The sequence below is a fragment of the Talpa occidentalis genome, unplaced genomic scaffold (assembly GCF_014898055.3).
Source record: "Talpa occidentalis isolate TD23 unplaced genomic scaffold, MPIMG_talOcc4v2.1 talOcc4.5, whole genome shotgun sequence".
Taxonomy (NCBI): domain Eukaryota; kingdom Metazoa; phylum Chordata; class Mammalia; order Eulipotyphla; family Talpidae; genus Talpa; species Talpa occidentalis.
The window spans coordinates 130,297,252-130,319,396 of record NW_023604861.1 but is presented as its reverse complement, the minus strand read 5'-3'; the positions used below and the strand labels follow the sequence as shown (position 1 = coordinate 130,319,396).

General features: G+C 60.4%; 1 protein-coding gene across 1 annotated transcript; it reads right to left on the bottom strand.

The window, feature by feature from the left end:
- Positions 1–1,842: 1,842 nt before the first annotated feature.
- On the bottom strand, positions 1,843–21,274 carry SDC1 (syndecan 1). The gene is made up of 5 exons (XM_054701344.1): positions 19,819–21,274; positions 6,048–6,129; positions 4,655–5,112; positions 4,040–4,175; positions 1,843–3,844 (listed from the first exon to the last, which is right to left on the bottom strand). The coding sequence occupies exons 1-5, from the start codon at positions 20,173–20,175 to the stop codon at positions 3,675–3,677; spliced, it is 1,203 nt and encodes a 400-aa protein (XP_054557319.1). The 5' UTR covers positions 20,176–21,274; the 3' UTR covers positions 1,843–3,674.
- Positions 21,275–22,145: the final 871 nt, after the last annotated feature.

Genomic DNA, 22,145 nt, shown 5'->3' with positions numbered 1-22,145 from the left:
TCAGTGGGTCCCCCAGTCCCACACACACGCTTCACAAAGGTGAAGGAAAACGAAATGGCGCCGAATCAAAGTCCCCAGGCAGGGGAAGGGAGTGCTGGGAAAGCAGAGAAGGGAGCGAGATTCAGTTTTAAGAAACTAGCAGCAAGTGGGCCTGAAGACAGATGGGCAGAGAAAGTCCTTGAGGTCTGTAGGGTAAGTGAAAAAGTATCAGCTTTTCTGCCCTCCCGCCGTTAGGATGGATGATGGATCCTTGCGGTCCTGCATGCAGGCCTGATGGCGGCACCTGGAGTGGGGTGTGGGCATGCGTGAGTGGGAACACCTGGGCTGAGAGACTGGGCTTAGAAGGGCGGCATCACGGGGACGCCAGCAGAACCACGAGAACAGCAGAGAATAAGGACACCAGAGAAGGCCGGAGAACCCAGGTAGAGTAAAGACTTGCTGGGGGCTTGGAGGCCAGCACCCCTGCCTGCCGTGTACCTGGTAAACCCCAATAAAAGCCTGAAAAGCCACTGAGGGTTCCAGCTCTCTCCTTCACCCATCTGCTTGGGTCATGGAGAACCTGCTCTGTGTCCTCCTGCCATTACAAGGTGGAACCACTGAGGAACTCAAAGAGTGTTCACACCCTTTGTGTTTTAGCTTCCTTACTGTTAGTCTCTCTCCAAAAAGCCTGGTTTGGGGCACTACCCTGTTCTGGCAAGGTGGGGGTGACCCAAGGCTGGAGCACAGAGCAGGATGGAGAGTCCTGGGAGGCAGTTACAGTTTGGCCTATTTGGAGGTGACAGGGCAGGTGACCCGGGAAGCTCTGTGAAGCTTACTGGCCCCATGTGAGAGGCCATCCTCCCTGGTCTCCAGGCCCCGTGCCCTTCTGTGTGCAGGGTCCATTGTAGGCACAGGGACCACGCCTCTCCCACCCAAACCCCAGCTCCACTGCTCACTGGCGCATGACCTGGGGCAATGTACTTCTCCTCTGCAGCGCAGCTTCTGTCTGCAGTGGGGGTAGTTATCATCTGTGCCATCACAGACAGGTTAGAAACCCTCAGTAAAACAGGAAGCCAGGTATCCTGCCTGACAGGTGTCTGGCCCCATGAAAACACCAACAGCGGATATCCATTCAGCTGTGCCTCGCTGTCCAGCCCCGGAACTGGCAGAAAGTAGGCATTTGGTGCTTTCCATGTTTGTTGAATGAATGAATGAGCTGACTTTGGCCCAGCCTCCTGTGACATGAAGTGCTGCAGAGAGAACTGTGCACCACACAAGGTCCACAGTCCTCGTCCCAGTGGCAGGTGCCCGGGACACCCCCAGGGCCCAGTGTCAGGAAGCAACCAGGTGCCAAGGGCCCCAGCTCCGGGAGACCTGCTGGGAGGTGGGAGAGGTCAGCAGCCTGGGGGAGACTGAGGATGGAGAGGGCAGCCGTCCTCAGGATCCTGGGACTCTTGCAATGAGCTGTGCTTTCGCAACAACCCAGACTTTCAGCGCAGGTTTTCCCTAACACTGCCAACGTTCTTAGGCCTTGGTACTTGAGAACGTTTGCTTGTGGCGTTCAGGAGTCTCATGATCCGCAAACAGAGTAGCTAGCAAACCGAAAGAGCCCAGTGCCCCTGAAGGGAATGATCTAGAAGGAGAGCAAGAAAGAGGGGCTGCATGGGAGAGAATAAGGCAGAGAACCCCCGGAAAAGATGAGATAACCAGGGCTGGAGGAGGGCAGGGTGGACACAGCCTTCCCAAATGCAGAGAAACTGGTGCTGAGCCCACAGTTCTTCACCAAGCCAGGCAGAGCCAGAGCTGGCGCCGTCCCCCAGAAGGACGCTGTCAGAGAGAGAAGAGACTCAGCCACCACACAGCCCGAAGTGACAAGTACCATTTATTACGGTTACAAGAAGGGGCGCAGCCACAGGCTCAGCACTGTCCTATGGACCATGGTCACGGACCCCTTCCCTACCAGGTCGTGTCCTGTCACACAAGCAGAAAGTCCCAGGACTGAACACAGGTGCAGGTTCCCCGCGAGGCAATGCATCTCACAGTACAGGTGGGTCCCTCCCGGAGCCGCCAGCAGAGAAGCTGGAACGCAGTCGAGTTAAATAAGCAAGCACAGGAGTTTGCAGGCGCCCCGGCGGGGCTGTGGTCCTAGCAGAGGTGGGTGTCTCAAAGTCCAGGCCTCCGGGGCCAGTGGCCTCAGGCCAAGCTGTGCTTCTTTAGCCATCGAGGAGCTGGTGCTTCGAGTTTGGCAACAAAAATCAACATCAGGCCTTATATAACCTTGGCTAAGCCTACTGCCCTCCAGCATTTGAGCAAAAACAAAAAACCCAGCAACCCAGAGGGAGGCTGGCCCAGAATCCCTCCCCACAGGGAAGAGTTTTTAGCCGCATTCCCCACTGTCCTTGTTTAGAGAAAAAGGCTGGTCACGTCCACACAACCCGCACAGGGACGCAAACGAGTAGCGTTCACGTGACCACTTTATATTAAAGTTTATTACATTTGGAAAATCTACTGTACAGGGGAAAACCCATTGGATTAAGTAGAGTTTTGCCAAAAGCAAAAGACTATGACTCTTTGGAAACATTCTTGAATCCAGCCCAGGGTGGGGCCGCAGGAGCGAATCAAAAGTGACCTGGGCTGCAGGGAGCAGCTCGGCGCCAGGTGTGCCCAGGACGCCTGTCGTCACCTTCCAGAAGAAACGGCCCCAGGTGGCCCCAAAGGAAGGGCTTGGTCTATGGAGACCCTCTGGACCCACCTCCCCCACCCCACAGTCCTCTCTCCTCCATTCCCAGCCCGAGGTGCCAGGATTCAATTCTCACACGGAGTCCTTGACACCAGGAGTGGCCGTGGCTCCAAGTTCATGGACATGGGTGTGACTGCCCACGGCAGCCGGGTCAGCCAGCCCACCAACGGGGCCACTCAACAGATTCCGTACCCTGTTGCACACGTGAGCGACAAACTCAGAGAAAACACACAAATGATGCCTACATGTTGGCTTCCAGATTCGGATCGCCTAGTTTAAAAAAAAAAAAAAGTTTTCTTAACCCTGATGCTGTCTCCTGACCGTCGATTAGGGGAGCCAGATGGGGAGCCAAGTCAACTTACTTAACTTACCTCAGAAGTAACAAAGTCTACGGGCTATGAACAAAGAAACTAGCGGAAACATGTGCAAAAACAAGTTGATATCTAAATTAGACCCCCACAAAGCCAACTGATGCCGACGAGACAGGTGAGCCAGACCAGGTGAGCTGGATCAGGTGAGCCGGACCAGGCGAGCCGGACCACCCCTCCCTGCTGCTCGGGTGTCCAGGCCCCCTAGGTCTTTTTGGGTCTCTGCCAGTAAGTGCTACAGCTGTGTCAGCTCAGCCCTCAGCACAGCATCTTCCAGCCCACCGGGCTGTCCAGGTCCAAGGGAGTGGGGTGAGTCCTCTGTGTCTCCAGAGCTGGGCTAGGGAGAGGCGGCACCAGTTTGGAGAAACTGAGTCAGAACGGTGGGACACCAGGGCCTGGCTGTGGCGGAAAGGTCATACAAAGAAAGCCCTCGCGCCCAAGTCCCCAGGCAGAAGTCAGAGAAGCAGAGGAGAGCCTCCAGGGAGCCCCGGCTCTGCGGTGTGGTGGCAGGGAGGCAGGGCCTGTGGTTCTTCATGGAAGAGGCAAATGGGGGCCTAGCAAGTGGCGGGGGAGGGGAGCCGCTCCCGTCAGGCGTAGAACTCCTCCTGCTTGCTGGGCTTCTGGTAGGCCCCGCCGTTGGCTTGTTTCGGCTCCTCCAAGGAGTAGCTGCCCTCGTCCTTCTTCTTCATCCGGTACAGCATGAACCCCACCAGGCACACGGCAAAGATGAGCCCCACCAGGCCTCCGGCAATGACCCCTAGGGTGGACAGACAGAGACGGGCTCAGCTCGGACTGAGCGGAGGCCCCTAAGCGGAGGCCCCTCTCCCACTGGGCAGCCCAAGCAGGGGCCTCGGCAGTGGTCAGCCCCACACCCGGGCTAAGACAGCCTCCACACACCCACCCCACCGAGCCGCAGTCTGTCCCCTCCCCACGCCCCTGCAAGAAAACTCACCTCCCAGCACTTCCTTCCTGTCCAGGAGGCTCTGTGAGGTGCCCGTGACCATGTGGTCCACGGGGAGCTGGTTGCGCCGGTCCAGCTCCACGCCGGCCCCAGCCGAGTTCTCCACGGCCGTATCGAAGGTGAAGTCCTGTGGGAGGGCAAGAGCAGGATTAGGGCCACTGCCACTGCCGGCCGCAGCCCCCAGTCCCTTTCCAAACCCAGAAAGAAGCAGTTCTGGCCTTCCCCAGGCACCTCGGCCACCGGCTCAGGCGCACGCCCCAACCCAGACTTCCTGGGGCCCAAAGCCAGGCGCCCCTTCTACACGACACCAGCGGGATCGCGGCCGGTGGTGCAAAGCGCACGTTTCTGCAGGAAGGGAGGCTCGTGGGGTGCAGCGTGCGTTACCGAGCACCAGAAGATGAGAGGGGACACTCGTCAGGACTTGACCTTTCAAGCAGGGGCCTTGGCTAAGGGTGGGGCCCCCTCCTTTTGGTGACCTAGAAAGACTTGCTCTGGCCTCAGTTAGCTTGTCCTGCCCTGGGGGCAGGAGAGACCTAGAGCCTCCCCCTAGGACCAGGGCACCCAGCCTCCCAGGAAATGCAGAGGACAGCGGGCGAAGGCCCTCACCGGCTCCCCAGAGCCCTCTCCCACTGGGAGCTGGTTGGAGGCGCCGTCTTCGGTGGCCCTCTCGGTGGCAGAAGGACTTTCTTCATCCAGGCTGTGAACATGAGGGCCGTGCTGGCCAGCTCGGTCGGAAGGTGTGGTCTCGTGGTGGTCAGGGTGGGAGGTGGCTGGCCCCGGGGCCGTGGCGGCCCTCGCTGTCGACGTCCGATGGGCGGTCGGGTGCTGTGTGGTCTCGTGGGAGGGGTGGGTGCTCTCCTTCTCCCAGGGGGTGAAGCCAGGCTCCACCTGGACCACGTGCTCTGCCTCTTCACCCTCTGAGCCCCCTCCGGGCGGCAGGGCAAAGGAGGTGACGATGGTGTCCCTGTCGGTAGGCTCGGGGGCTGTGGGTGTGGCCGGCAGGAGCCCCAGATCCTTCCAGGTGGGGTGGGGCTGCCGTGTCAGGGTGATATCTGGCAGAGCACCTGCAGGGCCAGAAGCAGCGTTTGTTGGGACGGAACCAGAACCTCAGGACAGGCCAACTCCAGGCTGTGAGGAAGGCCAGGGTGCCGGGGCCGGGACAGTGACGCCGGCTCCCCGATCGGCAGAGCAAGCCGTCCCCTCCGTGAGAAGCCGCACCCCCTGGCATGGAACTAGCTGAGGTGACGATGGACTTTGGGAAGTGGACAGGGAAGCTGCCCCTTTCTGCTGCATGTGCCCAGGGCAGCCTGGTGTCTGAGGCCAGGCGACAGCAAGGCCTTGTGAGGGAGCTTTCCTGTGACAGCTGAAGCCCATGCTCTGGCGGGGACATCCCCAGGAGCCTGAAGGCCTGATCCCCAGCATGCACACCTTTCTACCTGCCGGCCCCCTTCCCAGAAAGAAAGGCCCAGACTCTGCAGACAGAGGCCAGTTTCCTCCCTCCCAGCTCTCAGCCCTCCGCCTGGGTGGCCTCAGCTCTTTATCCTCAGCTCTCCCCTACTTCCTCGGAAGTGGGGGTCCAGCGCAAGAGCACCTCCTCTGGGGGGGGGCTCCCTGACCACCTCCAGCTCAGGGGTTTCACTCCCCAGGAGAGATGGTTTAACAGTTATCTAAGATGCACACCACCACCCCCAGGCTGTGTGCTGCCCGATAGCACCCGACAACCATTGGAAGTCAAGATATTCCCACTTTACAGATGAGAAGATAGAAGCATAGACAGGTAACTTCCGAAGGTGGGCCAGGGAGTCAGAGGGGCAGACACGGCTGTCTGCAGCAGCGGCTCCTGGGGCCTCCTGGAGCCCACAACATGCACTGCCCCCACCCATGCAATACAAACTTCCTCCTGTAGCACAGACCCCATCTTACCCCAGCGCTGGGGGCTGCCTGACCACTACCCCCAGCCATGACCTGGGGCATGGAGGGGGCCTCACATCAGCCTCACCTGCACCCGAGCCAGAGAAGTTGTCAGAGTCATCCCCAGAGCTGTCTTGATCTTCGGGGGGCACATTGGTGGCCACTATTTGCTGGAAAAGAATCAGAAAATGGTATGAGCAGAGGCCTGGCCAGGCCCCGCTACTCCTGGTCCTCCATCCTGGACAGTTGAGTAAATTCTCTCCCCACCAGAGCACAAGAGGAAAGCCCGCGCGTGTGATGTGGACGCCAGGACCCTCGGGTCGGGGAAGCCCGCTGGCCCACATGCATCCCTCCAACACTATGACAGCACAGCTGTGTACTAGGTGTTGGGGCGCAGAAACACGACAGGAGGCAGAGCCCTTGTCAGAGAAGCTCAGTCAAGTGAGGGCACCCCAGACCTCTCAGAAGACCCTGTTACTTAGAACACAGGCTGTGGAGCCCCCTCAGTCCACCCTACACTAAAACTCAGACGTCTTGGGGGGCCACTGTCGAGGGAGTTTCACAGTCCAAGACCACCAAGCCTATCCCACTGAGTGTCTGGAGGCCCCAGAAACAGTCTCATGAGGACCTGGCTCCAGGGAGAGGGCAGCCCCGGGGGAGGGCAGGGACGGCAGGGAGCTGCAGTGAGGCCAGTGCCCACACAGGCCCACCCAGCCTGCCCAGGACGCCTCCCCACAGTGGGCCACTTGCTTAGGGGCAGGAAGGGCTGGGTCCAGGCCTACATGGGAGACGAAGAAAGGAACGCCCAACAGGCTAGGGACCCATGAACCTGATCTTCAAGGGACCCTGCACTAAGGGGGACCTCACAAACGGGCTTGGGCCTGGCTTGGATCTGTGTGCAAACAGCTGCCCAGGAACGCTGCCTCCCAGGTCCGGCTCCGAGAGGTGGCCTTGCCTGAGTGTGAACAGACCAGGGGTGAGGGAGGAGGGGGTGCCTGGGGGCTGCCAGACAGGACTAGGAAGGGGCCTGAGCATAGGCAAGCAGGCCTGCGTAGAAACTGGGATGGGGGACCACCCCTACCCCCAACACCGGCCCCAGTACAGTGGATGGGAAGGCAGGGCCCACAGACTGGTGGCAAGAAAAGTAGCCATCAGTGTCCTGTTCAGCATTTGACCCAGGTGGCCTGATGACACAGTTCACCTGAGGGGCCAGTGACAAGGTCAGAACAGAGACGGAACAAAGGAGCAGAGCAGCTCAGAGCATGCAGGCTGGGAGACCCCCGACCTCTGCCACTTACAGCTGAATGGCCCTGGGGCATCACTATCCCTCAGGGCTCCATTCTCCCCATCTGTAAAGTGGGGTGGCAGAGATCATACTCTATGATGGTTGCAAAATTCAATGAGGTTAGACATGTAGAGACCCCGACAGAGAATTGCTCCTCCACCCCCCAGCAGGGGTGGCTGCTCTGTCAGGGAAGATGGCGGTGAGTCGGGTTGCAGGAGAGGGGGCAGCTCCCGCATGAGCGTGGGCTCAGGCTGCAGGGCGTCCTCAGCCTAAGAGGCCTTGCCAGGTCCTGGCCACAGGCCACACAGGGCCCCCTCTTGAGAGAAGGCCGGCAGGGAGGGAAAGACAAGACTTTGGCCTCCTGAGGCCGGGGCACAGCTGCCAGGTCAGGGGTGTATCAGACACGTGTAGAAACCACAAGGCTAGAAATACCACTGAGTTTCCTCCAAAAGCACAAAACCCAACTCTACCTTCCCCTCACAAGAAAAGGTTCTGGTCCCAGAAGGAGCCGTCTGAGCCGTCATGGCCCACCTACAAGGAACAGTTAAGTTCCCCACTTTCTACCTGTTCCCCAAGCCACATGCTGGGTCCACCGTCACAGGTGTTTCAAATCCCTGTCCTCACTCCACAAGCTTCCGAGCTGCCCCTTGCCTCCCCGAAGCCTGCGCCCTTCAGTACCCAGCACAGTGCCCAGCAGGCCAGTGCGAGAGCAGCCAGCGCCCGCTCAGGTCCACAGCAGACTGCTCCCAGCAAGGCGGCTTGGAGGGGAGCCCGCATTCAGGGGTCCCACTCCCTCACACCCATGGAGACCCTCGTCACACTCTCCAGTGCCTGCCCCCGCCCTGGGCGTCCTGCTTCCCAGGTGGTCCCCACAGGAAGAGCACGTTTCCGATACACCGACTCCGTCGCTTGGAGAGGAAGCTCCTGGACCAGGGCTCCAGCCGGAGCAGCCTCAGAGCACCAAACCTCCAGAGAAGCCAGAGTCAAGGGCCCAGGCCCTATTTCACAGGGAGGGAACCAAGTCAAGCAGAGAACTAGACGCCCCAGGGACCCCACAGAACCTGGGAGGCACCAGCAGAGACCCAGATGAAGACGAGGGAGGCGCAGCCCTCACCTAGAGGAAGGCCCCACAGGTTAACAGTTTCCCCAGAGCAGGGCTCCTCTCTTGACTAGATAAGACCTGGGATCTGCCCAGTCCCTAAAAACAATTTGTTCCCTCAACTCTGCTGGGCTTATTTCTCTGCAATCATGTTTACACAACAAGCTCTTAAGCAAACGCTTTCTCCACTGAAACCAGTTCCCTGGCCTCCAGGCTGCCTCTCCTCCCCTGGGCTGGGTCTGCACGGTGGGGCTGGGCTGCAGTGACCCAGGGATGGGCCAGAGTGACCTCCCCAACCCCCTCCGGCCTGAACCTTCTGTGGTAGTCTCAGCAACCTGGGGAGGGAATTAGCAGAAACTGCTAAGTTTGAAGTTGGATCACCAGGTGCCAGCTGACACTGGAGTCTGGGTGAGACTTCTGGTTCACCGTGCAGGCCGCTGTGCCGGGCGCCGAGGCCAGCCCTCGGGCTCACCTCAGCGCTGCCCCTGTCTGACCTGAGTCCTTCTGGGATCCCCGATCAGGGCTGCCTGGGGACAGACCAGCCTGGCTCGGAAACCACCTCAGAGTTGTGTGAGAGGCAAAGGTAAACCAGCCCCCATTTTTCAGGGCACCTTCAACTTCTGCAAGTCCAGGGAAAATCCATTTTTCATACAATAAACCAAAGCCCTTATGTTCAGGTCAAGAGGTTCAGTTTGCTCAAGGGAAAGGCCCACTTGTTCCTTCACAGCCCTCACAGAGGCCCTGGCAGCCTCCTGGCTGGAAAAGTCAGGTTTGGGTCGGGTGGGAGTTGGGGGGTCATGGGGCAGGGAGGCAGAGAGGAGTCCATGTCCATCTCAGCCACACTGGTCTCCTGGACACGCCCGAAACTGTGTGGGAAGGATCAAGAGAGACAGGGGCCAAGGGTTCAGAAAGCAGGAAAGTGGCCAGGGATGGCATGAGGCCTTCTCCAGCATCTGAGCTCTCTCCCTCCCTTCCCATCTCTCCTGCAGGTAAGTCAGGGGGGCGACATTAATAGTTCTCACATGGGCCTCCCTGGTGGCGCAAGGGGTTAAGCACCGCACTATGAAGCAATTCGCAACCTCTGCAGCATGAGTTCGATCCCCGGCAGGCCAGGGAGCAACCCACATGGCGCAGCAGACCTTTCCTGTCTCCCCGCTGCAACCCTCAGCAGTGTATTTCGTCAGTCTGCCTGTTCTGTTCCCCACTCTGTCTCTGTGAATCCTCTCACCCTCCGCATCTCTGGCCTGTACCCCAGCTCTTGTATGCATAAATAAAATCTTAAAAAAAAAAGTTCTCACAAGCTAAGGTACTCAGGTTCAGACAGAGTGAGGGACCTGCCCAAGGACAGCAGCAGTGTCCACAGACTTCTGGACAACTTGTTCTCCTCACCTGCCATCTCTAGCCTTCTCTGTGGCCCAAAGGTCCACTTTCCCTGGCTGGTGGGTCCACCTGTTTAAGGCTCCTCAATGAGGCTTCAAGCTCTAGGAGTCATGGCATGAGACCCCTGTGCAGCACTGGCAGAGACGCTTCTAGAAGGTAGCCTCAAGCCAACTCCTGCCAGCGCTCACTCTATCCTGGCTGTAAGGGGGGCCATCCTCCATTCAAGTAGCACCCTGGCTAGCCCAGGGGCCTGGGAGTGTGATGCAGCCTCCCTTCAGACACACGGGGCAGGAAGCTCCACGGCAGGGTCACAGATGGGACATCAAGTGAGCATCTGAGGTCAAGTGAGGGGCTTCTAACTTGGGGCTGACCAAAGAGGATGTTCATCTGTACCACCCCAACCCCTGGCCCCCACCACCCCCTATCAATCCGCAACCACCACGTCCCAAGGCCATGGCTCCCAGGCCGCACCCTACCTCACTATTGTGTGTCGTCCGATGCTGGACTTGAGGGATAAAACAGACCTTCCAGAAGTGTTACTGTGTTCCCCAACACATGCTAAATGGACAGCAGCTTGGAGTTCTGAACTTAGAAATTGGGGATCATCATCCCGGGACTTTGTGGGAAGGAGAAAGAGGGGGTGAGAAATGGTCTGCCCAGCCCTGGCCAGCTGCCAGGGCACAGAGTCAAGCCCTGGAAGGGGAACCTGTGGAAGGGGAACTGCAGGGCCTGGGTTCGCCCTATGAGGAACATAAGGGCCAGGCTTGAAGTCCCCAGCCAGAGAGGACAGGCCCAGTCACACCAGGACCACACACCATTCCAGGGCCGTCGAGATCCCACACGACAGCAGGTACCCTCAGGAGGCTTGAGAGATTCTGACTTTTTAGAAGCTTTCACCCCCTTATTGATGGCAGAATCTATGGATCTGAGGGAAACAGGCTGACCCCTCACCCCCAGACTTCAGCGAGCAATCGGGGGATGAGTTCTCTGAGGTACAGAAATTCAGCCTTTACCCTCCCCAAGCCCATCTCTGCATCAAGATGCCCAACTGGCCAGCAGTAACACCCAAGCCATCACCCAGGCTGGGCCTTCTTCCTCGGGGCCCAAGAATCCCCTGGAGACTTAGCTATGACGCTCCTCAGTGCCAGGTCTGAGGCTGATTCAGTGGGTTTGGGGTAAAGATACAGGGCTCCACATGCTGAACATGTCCCCCACTCCTGTAGGTGGTCCGCAGACGGCTGGGAGAACAGTCTAGACAGGACGAGGCCTCACAGAGTGGCCCTGAGTCTGGGCACTGCGGAGAAAGACCCACTCATATGCTCACCAGGCTCTGAGTAGCATCAGAGTTCTGGAAACAAGTCCCAGGGCCAGTAACTCCTGGCGGCTCTCTCCACCTCAGATCATCTACTCTCCAAGGACAGTACCCCACAGCTCCTGCCCAGCCTCACCATGGAACTGGGGAGCCCCTCAGCTACCAGAGGCACCCAGCCCTTGGTTCCCAGCAGGGCACACTGTAAAGCAAGACTCTTCTGTCCCAAAGCAAGGCTGGGGTGCTGGCAGCCTGTCTGGGCTATGCCGGCCCTCCTCAGCCTCTGGGGAAGCCGGCCTGGTGCAGGGGCGTGGCTGAACCCCACAGGAGACCTGACGCTGAGGCCAGGAGGAACCCACCGTGTGGGGAGAGGGGACCAGCCACTCAGCTCTTCCAGGGGCTCCTGCCTGGAAGGGAAGGAGGGAAGAGGATGTTGCAAAGCACCCAACCCCACTCCTGAGTTCTACCAAATGTCTGGGCCCGGCAACAGTGGGATTATGATTCTGCTTCCTCTCCTCCGGGAGGTCATCTGAACCCATTCCTCTGGCGCTGCTCACATGGCTGAGTACAGCCCCAAAGGGCCAGGTAGGTTCAAGCCAAAGCAACTTGCAGCAAGTGTGTCAGGGAAAGGCAGGTCAGTGACACCGGGGTGGGGAGGAGCCCAGGCTGCCCCAGGGTGTGGCCCAACCTTCCAGTACCTGGTTGGGTGACCCTGGCTGGGTGACCTGGCAGCTCTTGGCCTTTCTTTGGACTTGTTTTCCACAAGGACAACAGAAGGGGCTTGGCTGCAGAACCCTAAACTTCCTGAAGGCGTGGCCTCATTCCCTGTCAGTAAGGCCAGCGATGTGGGGTGAAAAGGAGGCCACAGAGGGTCATGGGGGACAGGAGGGCGGCCCAGGAAGACAGGCGCTTCCACACGGGGGGCAGGGGGGTGGATAATAAATCACTTCCTCTTTGAAGGCTTCTTTTCCTAACTTGGGAGCCGCCAGGGAGGCACAGAACTCAAGGCTCTGTCCTCAAGACCCTGAAATCTCCTGGCTAAAGACACTCCCGGGAAGGAGGCCCCACCGGTGCTTGGGGGCAACATCAGCATTTCCGGTGACAGGCACAGTGATTTAAAGACTCCGTGTCTCCCCACAGAGTCAAGCTGGGGCCTGCAGAGGGGGTGATGAGTGAGCCCCAGGGCAGGGGAGCCGGGAATGGGCAGGTAGGTGAAGGGGGTGTCCTTCCGCCTTTACCCAGAAAACATGCATCTTTGGGGGCACAGACAAGGCCCCCAAATCCATCAGCACTTCCTTGTAGGGTACCTCCTGCGTGAGAAACACCCCCCAGCCCCCAGCTACACACATAATCACACCTCAGTGTCCCCACCTGGCCGCTTGGAGACAGACCTCACTGTTCTGGGAGATCCCAGGCAGGGCCGGGGTGCAAGGACAGCACCTGGACTTGGTTTTAAAGACCCCTTTGCAGTCCCAGGTCCCTTGGCCCTGAATGCCGGCGCTTTGCATGGGAAACCTGAGGTCAAGGTCTGAGGCCTGTCCCCAGCCCCTTGTGGCCCACCTGGAGTACCCGGACAGGCCAGGGTTGTGCTGAGAGAGGAGGGATCCCAAGGCTCCACCAGCACCCCCAGACCCACCCCTCCACAGAGCTGGCGCCTGCCTGGCAGACGCGTGCTGGGACTCGCCTCCGAACAGGCCCAGCTGAGGGCTGGGTTGGGGCCTGGAGCTGGAAGACCAACCAGTTCCTCTGCTTTCTGGCCTGCCAGAACCCAGCCAGGCAGGGCAGGATTCCACTGGGCGTTGAGTGGGGCTGCCCTGCCCAGCCCAGCCCAGCCCAGCCCTGCCCAGCCCGGCCCAGCCCCACCAGCCTCTGCTCCTGGTGCTGACCTGGGAGAGAGATGAGAGATGGTCAGAAGAAAGTGACAAGTCCCGGTACCAGGACAGCCTGGCTACAGCCGGGGTATTGTTCCCAACTCACTGGGTCATTGGGTGACCTTGGCAAAGACCCTGCCCAGGTTGCTCATATGTACAACAGGGTTTGGCCCAAGCGGGAGCAAAGGGCGGTGGGGTAGTCCTAGTTCCAAGTCTGTGCGAGGCAGTCAAGGCCGCCTGAGGGGCCGCTGGCAGCTGTCTTACCAAGGGAGATACATCCCCGACATGGGACTCGGCGCAGAGAGGACCCAGGGAGGCTGGGTGGGGGAAGGGGCACTGAGCAGTGACTCAGGGTCATGACTTTCAGTTTCCGGAAGGAGCGTATGGCCGAGGCAGGAAGCTGGAGATGTCCCAGATGAAGATGATTCTGGGTGGGAAACGCAATCCAGGGGCATAGACGACAGCCTGGCCTCCAGTGCTTGTCCCTCCGCGGCCCAGGCTGACCTAACAAGCTCAGTGCAGGATTCCCGTCAGCCCCCCATGAGGGCCCCACCCCCCCCACCCCCGACCGCTCTCCAGCTCATTGATCTTCAGACTCCACCTGGCACCTCTGGCATACGGGCTGCTAGAGACAGCCTCCCCCTGCTCTGCTAAATAAAGTGTCCTCTAGTTTCACAGAGGCAGAAATTTGCAGTTTCGACACCTGCACCCAGCCAGGGCTCCAGCTGTGTACGTCAGGGTGAGGGGAAGGACGAGGCACTATCGCTGTCCCTGCAGCTACAGAGCATCCCCTTTAAAATAAAAATGCCTCTGAAAAGGTTAAGGGACGCTAGTCGCTCACACTAGAGTATAAATCAGGTCACATGGAGGAGGGGCTACTTCTGGATCTGGAGCACTGCGGGTGGGCAGGAGTTACAGAATCAGGGAGAGGATTACTAAAGAGAGGCTGTAGGATGCCAAGAACAAATTTTTAACCTGTGTCAGAATGTGATCACCAGTCAACCCTACACCCAAGAAGGAAAGATTAAATTTCCTTTGGGGCAACCTGTCTGCAATTGCAGGCACAGAACCTTGTCCCCCACAGCCTAAGCCAACAACCCCACCCAGCTGCCCTGGTGTTGGGGCTACCAGTCTCCTCCCAATCCCTCCAGCCTAGACCACACCTCCTTGGGTCAGGAGCCAGCCGCTGGCAGAGCAAAGTCTGGCCTGCCAGTGAAAGCTCTTATTTCTGAGAAGGGGGCAAAAGCCATATTTGCAGACCCTATTACATCAGCATGCTGGGGTAAGACTAGCAGCCATTCACCCAGCGCAGAGCAGCTCCACACCCAGGCGGTACAGACTGTACCCCTCCCCCAATCACAGCCAGTGGGGGGCTCTCCCCTGGGGCACAAACTCAGCTCCTGGCTCCTCCAGATCATCTGAGTCCGGGCAAAGAAGGGGCTTCATGAGGCAGGATATGAAAAAAGCCATTTTAGAGGTGAGGAAACCGAGGCTTAGGAGTGGGTGGAGAAGGAGCTGTGGGGGCACAGGAGGCAGGATGGAGCCTGGATGTCATCTGGGCAGGCTGTACCCTGTTCGCAGCCTCCACACACCTCCCTGTGAAGCCTAAAGTGGACACACCGAGGCAGACGATCCAGCAGCTCGGGTCGCACCTCATCTGCCCAGTCCCAGGGCCCAGGACTCCGGACTTACCCCCAGCTCCTACCCCAAAGGGGAGCCAAACCAGGCCTTCAGGCTCAGGCTGCTCTGGTTACACGTGCAGAAGGGATGGGCCAGGATGCCCAGTACCTAGTTGGGGGTCAAGATGAAGGATCCTCCTTCTACAGGGCGCTGGAGGGGAGATGGGGAAATGCCAGGGACTCTGCTCAGAGTCCAGGACCCCTCAGCCGCTGCTGCAGACCACGGAGACACCGGGGCCTGCATCCTGGCTGGTCCCTTTCCCAGGACTCCCAACCAGGCCTGGCCCCTGGAAACTGAGCACCTGTGCGCATCCCTCCCCTACCCCTATCCCCCCAGAGCACCTGCATGGATGGAGTATGGGGAGACAGGGTAGCCCAATGGGTCCATCCCCCAGCCCTGGCTCAGCAGGTCCTGGCTGGCCCAGATGTCTTGCTACCAGACTCCCCCCACCCCGTGTTCCATCCAGGAACAGCAGCGCCACACCCCTGCACTTCGGCACCTCCACCTCCGGCCACGGAGACGTGGGAGCACCGTCAGCCTGCGCTCAGTCTCAGCGGCTCCCAAAACACCCCACAGCCTAGGTCCCTGCAGACCACACACCCACCCGGAACACCCCCCAGGGCAGGAGACTGTCAGGCCCCGGGTGCTGCCCTGGGTAACAGGTGCTCTGTGCCCTGCCGTCGGACGGCAGCAGTCCCCAACCCAGGAGCACCCGTGGCCACCGCGGAGCCTGCCCGCAAGTGCCCCTGAGGCCTGACGCCCAGCCCGTGCCGGGTGCTGTGGGTAGATGCGCACACCCAGCCCGAGCCAGCGTGGCCAGGGGTCTGCCAGGGGCTCCCAAGTGGGAAAGATGTGGCTTCAAGTGGACATCACCGAAGGGAAACAGGCCTTAGCTCCCGGGGAGATCAGGAGCCGCCCAGGGCAGTTGGGAGCATGGCTGCAGCCCCCGCAGCTCCCGCAGCCTCCTTCAGGGCCCCGCTTGCCTGAGGCTTCCCAAGCCAGTAAACGCCCTGCCTCGCAGCCAGCTCGAGCTCCTGACTTGAAACTGCCATCGGGGGGACTCTGGGACAAGCCCTCTCTCGGGCCTTCATGTGTCACTGCCCCCCCAGCCTGTCTCCACAGACCCACCTGCTGCTGCTTCCGGTTACAGGGCGCCCGGGCCAGGCTCGCGCCCTCCCGCCGGCACGGGCTATGCACACGGCAGGTACCTGGGCTCTGGCCGTTAGATCTGGCCCCAAGTGCCCATCCCAAACTGTGCTGGAGGCAAAACTCTTCTGGGGCAGCAGACTCGGGGACACCCTTGGACTGTCCCCCAACACAGCCACGACCTCACCGCAGCCACTCAGCTGCCTCCTGCCATTTCAGGGATGGGCTCACTGGGGCTAAGGGAGGCCCCTGCACACAGGCACCCAGCAGTGAGGAGGAGGGCAGCGTCAAAGCCAGGCGCCGGGCCCTAGCCCGCATCTCTCCCGTGCCAGCCCACAGCGGGCTCACAGTCAAGGCTGCCTGGGCGAGTCTCGGGGGAGGATCGTGGGCCTGGCATCGTGACTCAGCTGATGAGCAGCGCGATAAACATGCCCATCTTCCCCACTGCCCCAACCTGCCCGCCGTGGCTTCCGCTCCTGCTGATGAGCGGACCCGGGCAGGCGGCCCAGTGCTGAGGTGTGTGCAGACAGCACCAGCCCCCACCCCCAGTCTGACCGTGCGCCGGCAGTGCTGAGCTCGACAGAACACTTCCTCCAAGCAGCCTGCCCTGACCTCCACCCCCAGGGGCCCGGGGCCACCCCCCAGGTGACCCCTAGGGCAGCTTGTGGTCCTCGATTCCCCAGAAGGAATAGTGGTGAAGTATCTGAGCCCAGGCCAAGTCCACCCCAGGCCGTCACCCGCCCGCAAGGCCGCCGGAGCCGTCCGAGGGGAGGAAGGCCTCAGCAGACGAGGGACTGAGGGACAGTGGCCACGACTTCCCCAAGCCACACAGCACCAGGGCCCGGCCCCCTCCTCTGGGGGAAGAACTTCTCAGACTTGTAAAGCTAGGGACTAAGGAGTGTCAGAATTGTCAAAAAAGGGAGAAGATGCCAGAAAGGGAAGAAGAGGGAGAAAGAGGAACACAGCTTCCTGCTTTCTGAGGAGGAAGTGGCAAGAAGGTGGGAGTCAGGTTTCCCAGAAATGTGTGGACTGTTGCCTAAGCAGCGGGAAAGCCCAGTGGGAGAGAGGCAGTCAGGACCTACCAGGGAAGGCCCCGCTGTCGTGCAAGCCAGGCTAGGGGCCCACCACCCACACCCTGGTGCACACACACGCGTGCGCACACACACACACACACGCTCACACAGAGCTCCTAGTGGGCCTGCAGCCCTCAGGTGAGTCACTGGGAAGAGGAGTTTTTCCCAGGGCTGAAGGCCAGAGCAGCAGTCTCTACATATAATTAACAGCCCACAGAGTCGTAAATGCCAGGAGGAGACCTTGCAGGGGTGCAGGGCAGGAGGTGCCACCTCTGGGATCCTCCGACGGGGCGGGTCCTCCGCCAGCCTCCCCTCTCCGACCAGAGGGTCCCGAGACCCGAGACTCTCCTCTGTGCTCTCCTCCTCCCAAGCTTGCCTTCAACACTTGTGGACTTGCAAGAACGCCTGGCTCCCCAAAACTGCCGGCATGACAGGCAGTGGGACACTTTCCAAAGGAAGCTTAGGCCTCCCGACTCCCACCTGAGCTGAGCCACCGCCTCCTCTGGTCCCCACGGCACGCAGGACAGGGGAGCTGGCCCAGTAGCCCGGGGAGGCTGGCATCTTCTGGGATGGACTCCCCGCCCAGGTCAGCTTCCTGAGGAGGGCAGAGCAGTAGCAGAGCAGTAACACCCGCAAGTAAAGCCAGCCCTTCAGGCCGCGGGGACTTGTATCCACCTGAGCTGGAAGGAGCAGTCGCCGAGGGACCCTAAGCTCGGGGTATGCCCTCTGTGGCCTCACCTCTACAGCCTGCACCCCAGTGTGCATCCTTGTGTTGCAGGAAACATATGTGCCTGCCCTCCTGCAGGCATCATGGTCCACTCAGAGGAAGGTTCCAGAAGGCACGCTCCCATCCCAAGCCCAGCCTCTGCTGGAACAGCCAAGAGGGAAATGACTCCATGCTGAATCGGTTCCAGAGGGCAGGTTCCTGGCGCCAAAAGCCCTCTTTCCACAGACTCTCTTAATCCCGTTCCTCTCTAGACACACTGGACAGGCCCTCAAGGGGGGCTTCCAGCCCAAGTCTCCAAAACTGGTTGCTGAAACGGAGGAGCTCAGGAAACAGTTCATTCTGTGAAACTACCAGGCTCTGGTGAAGACATCATCTCGTGACCAATCTCTTTGGTGCCCCCACCTCAGCGGCACTGGCCCTGGAGGGGGCCAGGAGCTTGGGGTGCCAGGGTACCCAAATCCCAGAATTGACTGACTGCCAGTGTCCCCACCGGCCAAGATGAAAGACAGCACGCGCAGGCTGTCAGGGCAGGCAGGAGGCCCCTCTGAACACGAGAACAGGGACACCCATCAGGCTAGTTCACATCAAGCCAAGGACGTGCGGGTCTTGGGTGCACACGCCCCACCCTGTCCTTGCGAGTCCATTGCTTCCTGACCCAGGGTTCCTGGGGGAGTTCTTGTCTGTCCCTCAGTGACCATCAGGTGTCCCCAGCCCATGCCCAGGAGGTTGCCAGCGTCCAAGTTCTGCCTCCAGGGGCTCTTCAGGTCAGTGTAGCCCAGCCAGACACCCCTGAATCCAAAACACACACGCCAAGGTTCTCCGGGATAAGCAGCAAGTACCCAACGTGACCCTGTAGGGTTCAGCCAGTCCCTACATTTTTCAGCTTTGTGGGGGAGACTTATCTGCTTATTCGGACCTATCCATTTATTTGGGGGACACACAGACACACACACACAGACACACACACACACACACACACGCTGGTTCCGCCATATCTGCCCATGGAAGGGAGGAGTCACCTCTACAGGCCTCACCAACAGTATGGGAGCAATGATGAATATAAAAGTTTGGGGTGAAGATCAGAAGGAAAGGTAGGCAAAGCCGTGAGCCCTCACTAGCAGACACTTGATGAAAGGTAACCCTAATTATACCGACAGCTCACTTTCCTCCGGTGCTTTCTTACCAAACACTTTCACGCCTTCGTTATGAAATGCAGAGGCAAGCGACACAATGAGGACAGGGAGAACAGGTGTGCCGCCCGCTCTGCAGAGGACAGCGAGACTTAGAAGTAAAGTGACTCACCGAGATTACCTGGGGAGCTAGAGGCTGAGCAGCGACTCGGGCCTAGGGCTCTGCTTAACCCAAAGTTGTCTCTGGGCTGCCCCACAGATCGGGCCACTGGAACCACGCACCCCATCCAACTAAAACTAGGGGAATAGGTGGAGACAGGACAGGGGCAGAAAAAGGGCCTTGCTAACGAGGACTGCCAGCGAGTCAGCTCCACGGGGTCCAGGCTGCCTGCGCCTGGCCGGTCGCCACACAGCCAGGGGGAAGAACTGGGAATAGAGGGTCACCAGGAGCTTCCCCAAGAGGTCATTAACATCTGTTCACAGTGGCTCCCCGGGAGGCCATGTGTTAGTCGAGGTACTACAGGGGAGACTGCACAGGCCCCCGCTGAGGGCCACGAAGGCCCGAGCCCCACACGTCCCAGACGGGGCACACGCCACTCACGGGCGGGCACTTCCTCAGAGCCGGACACGCCCGGGGGCGAAAGCGTTCCAACACATCAAACTCGCTTCTCGGTGCTGCTGGAGAGAGTCCCCACTACAAGCAAACTGAAAACTGCAACGCACGAGCAGGCCCGCGTCATCTTGGGCTGTTCTCAGACGGGGCGGGAGAGGAAAAGAAGTCAGAATTCAACATACAGCGGCCCGGGGACAAAGTGCTCTTCTGTGCTCCATAAACCCCGGCCGCACACTGGGGACCCGGCATCCAGAGATGCGAGAGTGCCCAGTATCCCTTTGATAGTAAAGGGAGGGCAATAAATACTTCAGAGTCCGGCCCGCAAGTCATGCTCCTTGCTCGCAGGGCGCTAGGAACTGTCAGCTCAGGGAGGACACCCGCACACGGCTGACCCCACTCCCAAGGGAGAGTCCAGAGTCCAAACTTCAGCTGCCCGAAGAAAGATGCCGCTATGAAACACTCTCCATCCGGCTTTGGCTTATTCTTTCCAGGGTCCTCGCCCTCCGCCCCTCCAATCTGGGTTAATGAGGTTTTCCTGGAACCCACCAGAGCCACAGGTAGACTTCGGCGGCTCCACCCTCCGCGTGGCGGGCGGCCAGGAGTGACATCACCCTGGCAGTTAGCACCTCCCCCGCCCCCACCCGCTCCGCCTGGCCGTGGGGAACTGTCTCTACTGGCCCCCATAATTAAGCCCAAAAGGGATTTTATGCCTTTCAAGAAAGAGAAGAGAAAAAGAGCGAAAACCAGAAAATAACTATTCCCAAACAAGCCACTTCTCTCGCATGGCCGGAACAAAAGACAGCGGGAAACACACACGCACAGAAGAAACCTTTTCAGACAAACCAGTTCTGTCTCCTGGGAGGGATCTGAGCACCTCCGCCCCGGGAGCCCAGCCTCGCCCATTCAAGGACAGGCGCCCAGGACTGTGCCCCACCTCACTGGTCCCCAGGGGGGCTCTGACCTGCTTCCCACTGAGGCCTAAGTGAACCCTGGGAGAGGGCCAGATCTCTGCAACTTGTAGACACCTTCCCCACAAACCACAGTCCTCTTCCCTTCAGCGAGGGGGTGGCAGAGGCTCTGTGCCGCTCTGTGCCCCCATTTGTAACCAAACATGGACACCCACTGTAAGAGGAAGCAGACAGGGCTGGGGAAGAGAACACACAGTCAACTTTATGAAGGAAACCTCAACTCCACGTCAGAGTCTGACCCCAAAGCTTAATGCTTTCAGTCTCAGCTCAGCCACCTCCTCCAGGAAGTCTTCCACTACCCGGTTCTAATAAGCCTTATACCCTCTCCCCTTCCTTTCCCAAGAGATTCAACTGCCTCAGGGGTTCTGTGTTTTCAAAATGTGTCAAAGTTTCTGGGAGCAAAAAAAATGCCTCATAACGCAGCCTCTTTCCCTACCCAGCTCACAGAAACCCCGGGAAACATGGCCCCCTGAGAATCTCAACTCCCATCTGCCTCCCTGACGTTCTGGAGTTGAGCTCATAGGAATGCCAGCCTCACCCCTGATCCCCCAAGGTGCCACTGCCACAGCTCCTCCCAAGGCCCCATCTTGGGGCTGCCAGGTGGGCCAGGGGCTTGGCCAAGCACCTCCTCCCTCTTCCCGAGTGTTAGCTCCAACTGCAGGCCCAATCTGCACCCCACAGAAGGCACAGCCCTGAAGGGTGGAAGAAGCCAGGTGCTTCCCTTCAGACCTGAAAGCCAAGCGTCCACGGGAGACCCGGCTCAAAAGCCCTATCTGTTCTGGGGGCCCCCCAGGTATGGCACCCCTCCAAACACATTCCAATTCATCAGTAATTTCAGGGGCATCAAGGACCCTCTCCGGAACCTCAAAATGCTTCTGAGCACAAGTCACCTGGCAGACAGGGCGGGCGACTCACGCATCAGCCTGGAAACCCCTGCCCGGAGCCAGACCCGACCCAGGAAAATTCCCCAAAGCTCTCAAGAGCGGGGGCTGCTCCTGTGATCCAGGGACCCGCTTGCAGAAAGGCGGCCTGCCCGAGCGCCCTCCCCGGATGCCACGGTCCCCGGGGTCCAGAGCCCCGGCCGGCCGGCTCCCTGCCCGGTCCACGTGCCTGCGGCCGGGCGCGCGGCGGCGCCCAGACGGGCCGGGACGGCCACTTCCGGAGGGACGGCCGCGCCCCCTCCAGCCGGGGCGCGCGCCCCGCCCCCCGGGGGACCCCGGGCTCCCGCGCCGGGCGGGGGCGGGGGTGGACGCGGGCCCCGGGCGCGCTCTGACACCTGGCAGCCGCCGGGTCCCGGCCCCCGTCAGGGCCGGCGCCGCGGGGCGGTGCCCGGAGAGGGTTACAGGGGCCGAGAACAAAGCGCCCCCGTTGGGGAAGGCGGGCTGGCGGGCGGCGCTGGACGCGAGATCACTTTCGGGGCCCCGGGATGCTCTTTGTCGGCCGGTCCCTCTCTGGAGGGGACCCAGCTCCCGCCAGCGGAGGGTCCCGGAGCCCTCCCCGGAGGCCCCCCCAGGCCGGGGCTCCACATGCTGCCCCCCTGCTCCGCTGGGCGGGCCGAGGGACCCGCCTTCCCTCCGCGCGGCTCAGCACAAAGCCGGGCCGGGGGAGGGGAAGGGCCGTCCCGAGTCCACTCGCGGGGAGGCCGCCGCGCCCCCGCCGCGCCCCGCTCCCGCGCGCGCCTCGGCGGGCGCACGGCCCCGGCTGCCCGAAGTCGGGGTCCTGCGGGCCCTCGGCCGGGGTTCGGGGCCGACCTCCCGGGACGTCCTGCCGCCAGCTCGCTCCGGGTCCCCGCCCGCAGCCCGGCCAAACCCAGGGCCCCTCCGCCCGCGACCCCGCGCAGCCCGGCCCCCGCTCCCCGAAAGCGCGCCCGCCACCTCCCGCGCTGGCGCGCTGCGCCCCGAGTCG